Source organism: Branchiostoma lanceolatum, chromosome 1 (genome assembly GCF_035083965.1).
Source record: "Branchiostoma lanceolatum isolate klBraLanc5 chromosome 1, klBraLanc5.hap2, whole genome shotgun sequence".
NCBI lineage: Eukaryota > Metazoa > Chordata > Leptocardii > Amphioxiformes > Branchiostomatidae > Branchiostoma > Branchiostoma lanceolatum.
The window spans coordinates 24,829,735-24,841,849 of record NC_089722.1 but is presented as its reverse complement, the minus strand read 5'-3'; the positions used below and the strand labels follow the sequence as shown (position 1 = coordinate 24,841,849).

Below are 12,115 nucleotides of genomic sequence, written 5' to 3'. Positions count from 1 at the left end.
AAAAACTTAAAAATACAGCAGAATATTTCAAGATTTACAGTACCATGGTCTGTTCAAATGTAGTTGTAATTGATTACTCTTTCAGCCTTTATGTACATTGTTTGTCTTTCCCTCACCGTCATATGAATTGTAGGGAAACACAGCCTTATGAAAATTATAGAAGTTGGCTGTCATGTCGAGGAATTTCTTTTTGAGACACATTATTACAGTAGAATAAACTACACAATTATGCATCAATGTAGTTATTTTTTCCAGTTTGTTAGCTAAAGTTATGTTTTCCTTTTCCCTCAGATTGTCCACATGAAGAGATTCCAATTTCTAAATGGGCGCTGGTGTAAGTCCCACAAAATTGTCAAGTTTCCCATGAAAAACTTCGACCCCTCCCCCTTCCTGGTGCCCCGGGACCCCCAGAAAATCCGTGAGCTGTACAGGAAAGAGCTGGAAACCCATCGAGTACGGACCACGTCCCAGGAGACATCCATGTCATCCAGCAGTCTTCACAAAGCAGGGTCGCTCAGTTCCCTGCACAGTGAAGGATCGCCCACCAAGAGTGGCAAGGGTTCTCCCATCCACAATGGACTCAACTACCTCAAGAAAGGTAGGAAGGGCTTGAAATTACAGTAAGTTTGCAACACTGTGAACATCAAGAGTTTGTGTTACTGTATGTCTGATTTCGTGATTGAAACATTTGAAATAACCCAATGGGTAACATGAAATTTTTTAGGGTGTGGTACATTTTCAGTGAAAACAAACCATAAAAAGCACTGACTTATTTAAAAAGGTACAGCAAAGAATATATTTATAAATTACAGTGTGTCACTTGTGCAAGCAACTATAAGTATGTTGCTACAGTCAAGGCATCCAAAGACATAGTCTAACAGGCCTGGGGTGTTTAGGTTTATTTATTACAGTATAATGTTGTGTATGTATCATATACATATAACATTAGACCTTTATTTCTTTCTGCTGCCCACCCACCAATATGGAAACGTTTTACTGAAAAGAATAAAAAAAGCTTATCACAACCTTTCTGATGTCTCTTGGCTGAGCCTGTATTTTATGTTCTTGACTGCAGCGGTGTCCCCCAGACTGAGACGGAAGAAGAACTCCGTAAGCCCCATGCCCAGCCCCCGGAACAGTCCCACCCCCAGCCGCAAGAGCAGTACGGCCAGCACACGCAGTAACAACAGTAACAAGGCAAGTATACATTCCTCTGGATCAGTTACGGAGCAATGCAGTGTTATTGTGATTGTGAAAAAACTTTACTTCAAAGGAAAGTTTATCTGTAACGTTAATTGACATTGTTAAGATTTTGTATGCTCCAAAGCTGTAGTGTTATGCAGAAGGGCTGTTATACAGGCTATACAGAAACAATTTACCAACCCGATGGAGGTTGTACAGGAATGTGTTCCATGCTATCCTGGGTTTAATCTCTATAAAACCTTCTTGACAACCAACCCAATGAAGTTATTGATGAGAATACTGACTCCTCCCCACAGGAGGTTGTACAGGAAGGTGTTCCGTGCTATCCTGGGTTTGCAGTCCGCTCCTCCGGGAGCAGCAGCACCATCGACTCCACCCCCAGCGTCTCCCAGACCTCCCTCAACTCCTCCCACGACCCCTCCGCCCACAACACCCTCCACCACAGCAGCACCTGCAGCTCCAGCACCAAGGACAGCGACAGCAGCTCGCACAACGGACACAGTATCAGCGAGGTGGAGCTGGTTAACGGGATCGGTGACGGCGACGGGAACGGTACAGGCCCAAAGAACATCTCCCCCACCAGGTAACGGTTTGTTTTGTTTTAAACTTAATGCTTTGTTTGTTTGAATCTTTGTTTATTCATGAGATGCTCAATTCGGCATGCAGGCCGCTTTTCATTGAGGTCATGAGAGAAGAGGTAAATGTCAGGCAAAATATATAACAAAGATACAGTTTACATCATTAAAGTCCTAATAAATCTATGCACATCCTGTTTACATGGTGTCCTGAGTGTTGGAAACTTTATTTTTATCACATTTATGGCTAGATCTTTGAATACATGCACAGTATCTGTTGAATGTTTAGTGGATATTAATGAAAATCAATTGGACTGAAAAATCTGCTATTTCAAGTATGTACATGTACATTGTAAAAAGCTTTGCTGGCTAGATTTTATATCTAATTTATACATGTTAAAAAAGGTTTTAGAACAATACTGTTCCTTTCCTCCAGGTGTCGAACCGTAGATGCCACAGATAACCACCCCCTGGTCCATGTGGACAGGGAGTCAGACGAGAGCTCTGTGGACAGTCTGGATACGGAGCGCAGTGAGAGGGAGAGGGACCTGCAGAGGTGGTTAGAGGGTGCCCTGGACACGGCACACATCAGATATGACCTCTTTGCTATATCAGTAAGTAATGGCACATGTGGTTGTGATTTGCGGTTTGATTTGCTGCAATTTCAATTCTTATAGTCTTCATGATAAAAATGGTATCCTGTGATTTGCATGGTAATTCTTTTGTTGATATGATTGATGTTTTGTTGGAAGATAGACATGTTAGTCACTTCTCTCTGAAACTTTTGTTACAGTGTCACACAGGTATCCTGGGAGGTGGACACTATGTATCTTATGCAAAGAACCCCAATGGAAAATGGTACTGCTACAATGACAGCAGCTGCAAGGTGGGTGCTCATATATTACCAAAGGTTGCAAACGAGCATTCCTGTGTACAGCTTTATTTTTCTATTCTGAATGCCATAGTAGGTAACTTGGAAAATGAGCATTTATTCATGATCACCTGGCTGGAAAGGTAGTATATAAGCACTCGTATGTAAAATAAGACTCTATGAAGTTTTTAAAAAAGCGATCCTTTTGCCAAAATTCTTCTGCTTCTGTCTCCTTCAAACTCATATCTACTGTAAGACTGAATATTGTTGCTGTCCTCAGGAGGTTCACCCCGACCAGATTGACACCGACTCGGCGTACATGCTGTTCTACGAGCGGCAGGGGATGGACTACAAGAAGTTCCTGCCGGACATTCAGGGCAAGCAGCCCGTCAACACCGACCCCATCGATGATGAACTAGAAAACGAGATGAAGAAATGTGTCATCCAGTGAGCAATGTACCAAGAGTGTCTGTCATCTCCAACTGTTCATGTGTTCCTCTTGGAGACAGTGGGTACCAAAAGTATATTTCCAAGTGAGGAAATTGTGGAGTTTTTTTCTAGTTTCCATGAGTTTTGTGGAAATGGAATCCGTATTGAGCCATGATGAACCTTTGAGTTGAAAGATTCTTGTGTACTCAGTTTTACAGTCCAACTGTCATCAAAATGTATTTAAATTTTCAACTTGTGAAGATTTACAGAACAGATGTCTGTGGATGGTTTGGTTTGTTTTTGTAAAAAAAAGAAGTTATGAGTTATGAAGGAAGTTTATATTTCAGGTTTTAGATGAACAATGAAATTATGGGGAGACATGGAAATGTTGCACCAAAGTGATGTTTAATCCATGTGCTCAGCAAACTTGAAATCTTGCTGATATTTCTTTGTTATATGGGACCCACGTAAACAAGTTGATGTGGCTATCAGTAGGATATGTTGCTCTGTGATGTAATGCTGAAGTTTTGAGAAGGTTTTTATCTGAGTTTTCTTTTACACATGTTGTCATTGGCTTATTGGCATGTACTTGTACTTCACAAATGAGCAGTGGAAGAGTTCTTCTCAAACAGGTAGGACAGGAAAAGTACTTTGTAAAAGTTCATTGTTGTTCACTGAAATTTTTGGTGGTTTTTACTTTGTTATTGATAGATGTTTGAGAAAGTACTTAAAGAAATGGATTTGAATTTAGAGAAATCCAGGCAGGTAGAAAGACGGCTGAATATTTGGTAAATAAGGACACAGTATGTGTATGACTTAGTGTGGAAAGACCATGTGAATGAACAGGTCGGAGCATTGTTGTGATATGTGTATGTATTTGGAAATACTGATTGTGAGGTTCATGTCATCTGTCCATGCTATGCCCTAACCTCTGATTGGCTCTAAATTTTCAGATCAAATTTCTTAGAGCCAATCAGGTAACTGCTGATTGATGTAAGAAAGGGGTACATTAAACATAAACACCCTCTCATAGTAATGTAGAGAAGAAACACTTGTTATGTGAAATAAGTTCCCACCAGGAGCATTGTTTGTTCTTTGTGTAGACTGCTGTTTAATTGTCAAACAGCAGTAGAAAAAATGACAGATTTTTCCTTTTTTATACAATGTATAATCAAAAGTGTCAAATATCAGTTACATGTTGTGCAATACATTTTATTATGTCCTGTAGCATTAAATTTTTCATTCAGTTGATAACTATATCAGACCTATTGTTGTCAGCTGCTGTAAAATACTTCTTGTAATCTTCTAATGTAGTCAAGTTTTTTTCTGTATACAGGTTTTGATGAAAACTAACTGTAATTTGAAACACTATGGGGAGAACAATGTATAAATCTGTAAATGCTGCAAAAATAATGCAAAACTTGTCTGCATGTTGAGAAATTGCATTGAATTCTGTGTAGCCTCACCTGTAAATCCTATACTACCGACTTCTTGCAGTGTTGTTGTAGATGGAACATACCCATTCTTTCCTTGTATAGAAAACTTACAAAACTCAGGAAAATTCCCTTGGGAACTATCTGAGAGTTGCCTGTATCAAATCATTATCTTACTGTACAAACTGCTACGTACTGTGCAAAAAAATGATCCTGGATGCAATGAGGTCCCCGTAGCCTCTCCACTGCTGCTATACAACCTGAGGCGGTGGCACACACACTAGTACATGTACTATCTTGATGTATAGTATTTGCCCTTACACTGTGTACATGTAATGTTAGCTCTTCACAAGGCTGGAACTAGAAATACATGTTCTTCAGGCTGCCTTGTGCTGTAAATATTATGAGATTATTGTGTTGTTGAAATCGCTTGCAGAGTTATTGTCTGTGTGTTGTACATGTGTATTGTGCCAGCTGATATGATATCAACTTAGGATGCCTACATCACTACATAAGGCAGTAATAGAATATTGTGGAATTATAGTACGTTGAACGTGTCAAATTGTACATTGCTGCAAACATAATGTTGTTTTGTATACCCCATGGAGGTATTGAATGCGTGAATGTTGCTACTATACTGGTTACTAGTGGCTAGTATTTACTGATGGAACCTGATGCAAAAGTGCTGGGTTATTTTTGTATATTTTACGCCACTGTGAATAGTTGGCAGTGAGGAGGAACCCAAGACTTACATCTGTAAATGTTGGACCAATGCGTATGCACAAAGTCAGAGCATTGCAAAAAGGCACATTCAGTCAATTAAAAAAGCTTCGTAATAGATCCAAAAGTGTTTCGTCTTGTTTCTCTGCTGTATTTACTTCAGGAATAATCATTGTAGTGGAAGTACAAGTTCATGTAAGTTCTGCAAAAGGAAATTAAAAGTTATGTTGACACTTTTATTTGGGTGTCACTTAGTATGACAGTAAAAGCAGTTTGGCAATCTGAAATCCACACCAATAGAGTTGTTAAGCCAGTTACTTTATAAAGATCTGCAATTGCATATTTCTAAGAAAATAGGAACCAGTATTGTTAACATCTTTTTCCATGCCACATATTCTAGCACATCTCTCATCCAACTGCGCATGTTAATCAAGAAAATAGGCATTCTTGACGGTTCAAAAGCGCCCCACAACGGTGAAATATATTATTGCAGCCATTTCTCGTACTACATGTACATTTGTACATTCAAATAGATGGGTTAATGCGAAAGCGACCCGCAACGGCTCAAAATATCATTGCAGTACAAGACGGTCACAACGCTCCAACAGACAATACCATTTATGTACCTGTAACCTACATTCTGAAGGAGGATGATTCAGGGGAGGATTGATATGGATTATCATGGTCACCACATAGGATGCATGTGCATCATTACATGATAGGTATCAATTAGGGGTGGGTAACGGTACCGTGTACCGGTACAAAACCGGTATTTTTTAATGGACCGGTCCAAAAAAAACGGTCCGTAAAAAATCAGTGGACCGGCCTATGGACCGATTAGAAAATTCATAGTACCAGGCTACCAGCAGGCGGCCACATAACTGGTTTAAGAAAATACAAAACAGCAGATTAACGAGTCGTTTTTGAAAACGTTAGCTGTGAATCATATCTAGAAACACTTGAAGGATGAGTAAACAGACGGCGAAGAGACTCTTAGAGAGTATAGTTATAGTTTTGAGACAAAGTGCAAACCTAAGAAATTATATCGTCCCAGACTTGACGTTTGGAGACTTTTACGTGTGTCTCGCTCTCCAAAATATGATGTACTGCGACACTACTATAATCAGGTACAGGTACAGGTCCGGACCTGGACCTGACCCTCTGGACCTGGACCTGGACCGGACCTGAATTTTATGTACCGGTACCCACCCCTAGTATCAATACGTCTATTCTTGACGGTTCAAAAGCGCCCCGCAACGGCGAAATATATTATTGCAGGCATTTCTCGTACAAAACCTGTGTTTTTAGATAGAGGATAACGTTAACCGTTAATATGGATATTCATGATCACCAATAATCATGATCAACACACATGGCAGTGGTGACTTCTAGTGACCTGCGTAATATTTAAAGCATTGTAGCCGCTTTTTACTGTAATAATATTTAGAGCCGTTAGGAAGCGCTCTTTAGACACCGTGAAGGATACCAATACACTTGGACTATATGTGGATAATCAGGTCAGTCTAAACAACGATGACACCAAAAGGGTCAAAGGTCACCTTAACATGGCAGACGACCTTCTGGTTCTGGCCAAAGTTTGGAGCAAGTGGTTTGTGATTCCGTCCGTGGCCGCAGCAGGACTGTGTGCTCTACACTATGTGTACTACCTGCTGGTACTCAGGGGCAGGTGGTGCCACAGTACCGCTCGACTGGACGGCAAGACCGTCGTGATCACAGGTAGGGCGGGGAAGCGAGGCGAGCCAAGGCCAGGGGGAGGGGGGCGTTGTAGGACTGATTTCTTCACTTTGATTGGAGACGTTTGGCGTTGATATACGACCTTTCCCAGGTGTTCAGCATGTTTTTAACAACGATCAAGTTTGCACGACGCAGATATCAGATCGGACGAATAAGACTCCGAACATAACTTATGACAGCACAGGAGACAAGGGGGCGGGGTCGGCAGACTTAATAACGTCAGTAAAGGGATTTCTCTCGCTTTATTGAAACAACACGATGATTCCGTAACAAGATCTAAGGAGTATCTTCTCAGCACACATGCTCATAGCACCTGTGGATGAGCACCAATGAGGACAGCATTTATAAGCACCTACCAGTGTCAGCAACTTGAGACCACGTCTAGCAGAAAATAGATTTTTTAACAAGGACATCAACAACATCAACAACAACGTCATTTCATGTACATTTCATGTTTGCAGTGGTTTTATGTTTGCGTTTTTTCGTGGTAGGCTCTTTGCCGTCAAAACCACCATGAATAATCTTTTTGCCCTCCTACCCCTTGTCTACTATTGTCTCAAGCGTAAACTCAAAACCGCTGCGAACACTCCATTTTCTCCCTATCGGGAAAATAAAACTATGCAAACTTAAATGCATTTACAGTATTTGAGTATACTGATACATTGCTACTACCTGCCTATGTAGGTGCCAATGCTGGTATTGGCAGGGAGACGGCTCTGGATCTTGCCCGTAGAGGCGGACGGATCATCCTGGCGTGCCGCAGTCGGGAGCGTGCGGAGGAAGCCAGGCAGGACATCATCCGGCAGACCAAGAACGAGAATGTCGTGTTCCGCAGACTGGACCTGGCCAGCCTGGCGTCCGTACGGGAGTTTGCAGAGGAGATGAAACGAGAAGAAGGGAGACTTGACATCCTGATCAACAATGCAGGTGAATGACCTTTAAAAGATTCATTTCAGACAGCACAATCAGAAATGACGTACTTCACCACTTACCCATACTGCTTTGCCACTCCACAAGTAAAAAAAGTCGCACAGTATCCTGTACATCATAAATTGCAGAAGCACACACGTAATCTCCAAGCAGATCTCAACCTGTTACAAGACCGTACATCACCACCAGGACTAGTGGCCAGCTGGATGTTGTTTTGGCTCATGAATACTGTCTTGCCCCAGAAAAAAATATTGTGGGGTCGTGTGGTGTAACAGTAGGATTTTCGGCCCAGAACCCAAGGGTCCCGGGTTAGAATACTAGTACCCGACTTTCCCCACTCCAGCCAAGTGTTAAAAACGGCTATATTATGTGTGTGGATCACGACATCAGCAATAGCTGTCTGTGTCCACGTGTATTGCATTGTTGCAATTCCAATAAAATCTAAAAATCTTTAAAAAAATGTTGACTTGAACGAGAGTTGTTGTATCTGTCCCCTGTAGGCCTGTGCTGGCACTCTGATGAGAAGACTGCAGAAGGGTTTGACCTACAGTTTGGAGTGAATCATTTTGGCCACTTCCTTCTCACCAACCTCCTGCTGGACCTGCTGGAGAAGTCTGCCCCCTCCCGTATTGTAGTGGTCTCTTCCGTGATGCACATGTATGGGAAGCTGGACTTTACTCCGACCAATGAACACGGTGACAGATATCCAAACCTGAAGTCCTACTGGCCAAGCAAGCTGGCCAACATCCTCTTTGCAAGAGAGTTGGCAAGAACGCTGGATGGCACGGGTAGGTTTTTCTGTTTGCAAAATACAGAACTCAAAGGCATTTTAGAAAATAGATGATTCTTAAACAATCGAAAATATTTGAGATACATGTATACTGTAAATTTTTGCAGTGGCTTTATGTTTGCGGTTTTCACAGTGACCCCTTTACCGCAAACTTAAAACAATGCTTGATCTGTCTTCTGCCCACCTACCATATTGTTTTAAACATGAACTTAAAAACTCTGTGAACACTCCATCTTGTCCTAACTGCATAATCAAATACCTGCAAACTTAAATGCATTTACAGTATTTTGATGTAGTGTACAAAAATGTAAGCTCAAATTTCACACTCAGTACCATTTGAAGTTCTAACAAGCGTATCTTTTAACCTGTTGTCTGTCAGGTGTGACAGTTAACTCGCTGCACCCTGGAGTCATCTACACTGACCTGTGGGACAGTATCAAGGCAGACCACGGGTTTGTCTGGGGAACCATCATGAAGGGATTGTGCTGGTCAGTCTCCTACACTTTCCCTGTCTCCTTTGTCATATACAAATGTACTAAAAATCATGTCAACAATAGATAAGCTGTCATAGTTTTGATACACACCTACGTCTCTATGAAAGTGGTAATTTGGATATTATATAACTGATTACCAGTAGTTGCCAAATTTCTCTTACTTCTATCAGTGATCTAATGCTCATCATTGATTTCAAGGACTGGGATATCTAAAAAATTAAACAAACCAGTATATTTCCCCATATTAGAAGGGCTGTATATTCTATATGTTTCCTCTGCAGGGCTCTGATGAAGAGTGCACATGAGGGAGCCCAGACCACCATCCACTGTGCCGTGGAGGAAACTCTACAAAATGTCACTGGCAGGTTGGTGTTTTCTCATCTATGCCTTTTGTACATACATATTAGTTTTCCATGGAATGGGAAAAATGCCACTTTCTATCACAAATCTTTTAATCATTGTAGCTCGATTGTAAGCAAATAAATCCTAAGAGAACCAAATGTTTCAAAACCATTTTATACTCAACTTTTTTTTATGTATACATGCTAAAGTTGATTTTTAAGATTTACTTCATGTATCAACTTTTTTTCATTTTGCATTGAATCCAGAAACAAATGCTTAAGACCCTTGTGAAATCTTTGTCCCCTTCTCAGGTACTTTGCAGACTGCAGCATAGCAGAAGAGTCTGAAGATGCAAAGGATGATGGTCTAGCCAAGAAGTTGTGGGAAGTCAGCGCAGAAGTGACAGGATTGGAGTAGACTCTGGACTATAAGCTGTGATTTGAATATTTGACTGGTTTTATGCTGTACGTATGAAAACGTTTGAAGAATTGACTCAGCAAACTCAAACAGACCACTCCATAAGATAGGAGACCACTGACTGCGTACATGTACCTCACACACTCAATCACTTATTTATTGTCTGTTGTTGCCCATCTCATGAGGGTTAGACATGCTAGCACATAGATGTGATGTCTTAATATCAGACCACCAGGTGCCTCTGTGTAGGTTAAGGAAGTGAAAGTCTTCCCTAATGTTGTCAATTCAGTCATAGTGATGATCTTTTTGGACCACTTGCCTTACACCTTGGATTATCATGATTATCAAAGTTGATATATGACCAGGTACCAGCCTAGCTGTGTTGGAAGTTAAATCATGGATCTGTATATTGTTAAAGACAACAATAGATGAATTGATGGGAGAAATTGTACATTTTGTTTAAAAAAAAAAGATGTTCCCTTTTCAGATGATAATGTATACTTTTCTGATACAAGAGTTGCACAACCTCATACCACCACTAAATGATGTTATTAGCCTTTATGACTGATGAATTATAAAGGTTTCTCATCAATTTTATGTGAAAAAGATAGATTAAGGAAATCTGAGAGCCAGACCCAGTTTTGGGTAAGTTAGTGAGTAGAGAGAGTTGACACTGTAATGTCTGTAGTTACTAGATGATAGAACACCATATCCTGGAGGTCTGTTCACACTGTATTGTACGGATGGTTTGAAATAGATTGAAATAAAATTGTGCATGTCTCCAGTGTATTGTGTATGTTTGTGTGTAATGAAAAAGTCATAGGAAATGATATATGGAGCGGTTATACAGCTATGTATGGATGTTATGCTGGGAATGAGCCACGCTTCCTTAGCGAGATACGGGCTTTTTCGGAACGGGGCCTCAAAATGGGGGTGTGATAGGGGATGAATTTCCGCTTCTTGAATTTCAGAAATAGGAAACTTATCACATATTTTGGATTCCTTGTTATCACAGTGTACTCATTATGAGTTCCATTCTATTCCTACTCAATGTCTTCTCGAAAAATTGCTGCATTTTCCCAAACAAAATATGGGATGTTGTGTCATAAATTGTATGTTTCCTTTGCATTTCTCCATTAGAAGTGGTCGAGCGTACATTGCCACTTTCTTAATGGCACATCCTAATTTCGATCGTATTTTGTGAAACAGACAGAAATTGGCAGATTGTAATAGTACCTGTTGACTGTTTGTCTACCAATAGACCGAGACTTCCTTTCAAAATGCTGTAAACCTATACATCCTGTGGATTAGTTAACGGTGCAATATATCCTTGGGCGTTAGGGGAAGCCGCTTGATGGCTGAATATTTGGCGTGGAAAAAATCCGAAGTTTGATACTTAATTCTATTGTTAAGTCCACTCGACAATTACGCGCACTATGATATTCTGTGTTAAAGCATATGTATGTAAAGCATTATGGGTAATAATTCCAAACCTTCTTTCATACGATGGAACCTTCATGGCATGCAGTTTAATCTTAATAATCCGACACCTGTCTCCATAACTTGTTGTCATAGCAATGAAGCAAAATATTATGAAAGATTGCAGTCATCAGACATTTCAACTATTGTCACGCCGATAATTGCTAGCTGGTCTTACTGTAGCAGGAAGTATGCACGGGCAGTTCAACTAAAGGGACAAAGATCGTTCTCAACATTCATAAATAATTAACGTATTCTGTAACCAAAACTATCTGGATTACCACAGTTTTTCTCAAACACTGTTATAACAGTAGAAAAGAGCACATTTTAACAGATGCTTAACCATCCGTGAGTGAAATGGTTTGGCAATTATAAAGAAAATTATGCTAATAACCCCAAAATGCCACGGTCATGGCACTGTCACCACGCCCTTGCTCCGTCCTGGCATAGTTCTGGACCTAATCATAAAGACTTAGTTTTTTCTAGATCTACAGCGTCTCAGTGAAACACTTCTGTTGTATCTATCAAAAGGCAGAAAAGAAACTCATATCTTGAGATTGAATTGTTTGAAGCAATCGTTGGCCAAACCACCCAATACACAGACCACCGCTATCCAGTAACTACTGTAAACGCTATATGTATGGGGTGGCCAAACACTCAACGTCATTCTGAGTCAA

The 12,115-nt window shown here is 40.6% G+C and overlaps 2 protein-coding genes across 6 annotated transcripts in view; both read left to right on the top strand.

Annotated features, from left to right (window-relative positions):
• LOC136443855 (ubiquitin carboxyl-terminal hydrolase 32-like) overlaps nucleotides 1-5,358 on the top strand; it is a 33,109-nt gene extending 27,751 nt beyond the window's left edge. For all 5 annotated transcript variants that reach the window (XM_066441236.1, XM_066441258.1, XM_066441243.1 and 2 more), the window contains 6 exons: nucleotides 292-598; nucleotides 1,076-1,197; nucleotides 1,500-1,786; nucleotides 2,215-2,392; nucleotides 2,572-2,664; nucleotides 2,930-5,358. In XM_066441236.1, the coding sequence (XP_066297333.1) occupies nucleotides 292-598; nucleotides 1,076-1,197; nucleotides 1,500-1,786; nucleotides 2,215-2,392; nucleotides 2,572-2,664; nucleotides 2,930-3,100 (1,158 nt within the window). In that variant the 3' untranslated portion in view covers nucleotides 3,101-5,358. The remainder of the gene's footprint in view (nucleotides 1-291; nucleotides 599-1,075; nucleotides 1,198-1,499; nucleotides 1,787-2,214; nucleotides 2,393-2,571; nucleotides 2,665-2,929) is intronic.
• A 1,420-nt stretch (nucleotides 5,359-6,778) lies between these two features.
• On the top strand, nucleotides 6,779-10,739 carry LOC136443892 (retinol dehydrogenase 13-like). Its single transcript, XM_066441269.1, has 6 exons — nucleotides 6,779-6,968; nucleotides 7,671-7,913; nucleotides 8,417-8,704; nucleotides 9,086-9,194; nucleotides 9,482-9,565; nucleotides 9,854-10,739. The coding sequence occupies exons 1-6, from the start codon at nucleotides 6,797-6,799 to the stop codon at nucleotides 9,957-9,959; spliced, it is 1,002 nt and encodes a 333-aa protein (XP_066297366.1). The 5' UTR covers nucleotides 6,779-6,796; the 3' UTR covers nucleotides 9,960-10,739.
• Nucleotides 10,740-12,115: the final 1,376 nt, after the last annotated feature.

Excerpts from the sequence above, each read along its gene's own strand:
- LOC136443892 (XM_066441269.1), top strand. The coding sequence starts at position 6,797 with ATGGCAGACGACCTTCTGGTTCTGGCCAAAGTTTGGAGCAAGTGGTTT. Across the intron at positions 9,195-9,481 it reads ATCATGAAGGGATTGTGCTG|GGCTCTGATGAAGAGTGCAC; the intron begins GTCAGTCTCCTA and ends TTTCCTCTGCAG. Across the intron at positions 9,566-9,853 it reads CTACAAAATGTCACTGGCAG|GTACTTTGCAGACTGCAGCA; the intron begins GTTGGTGTTTTC and ends TCCCCTTCTCAG.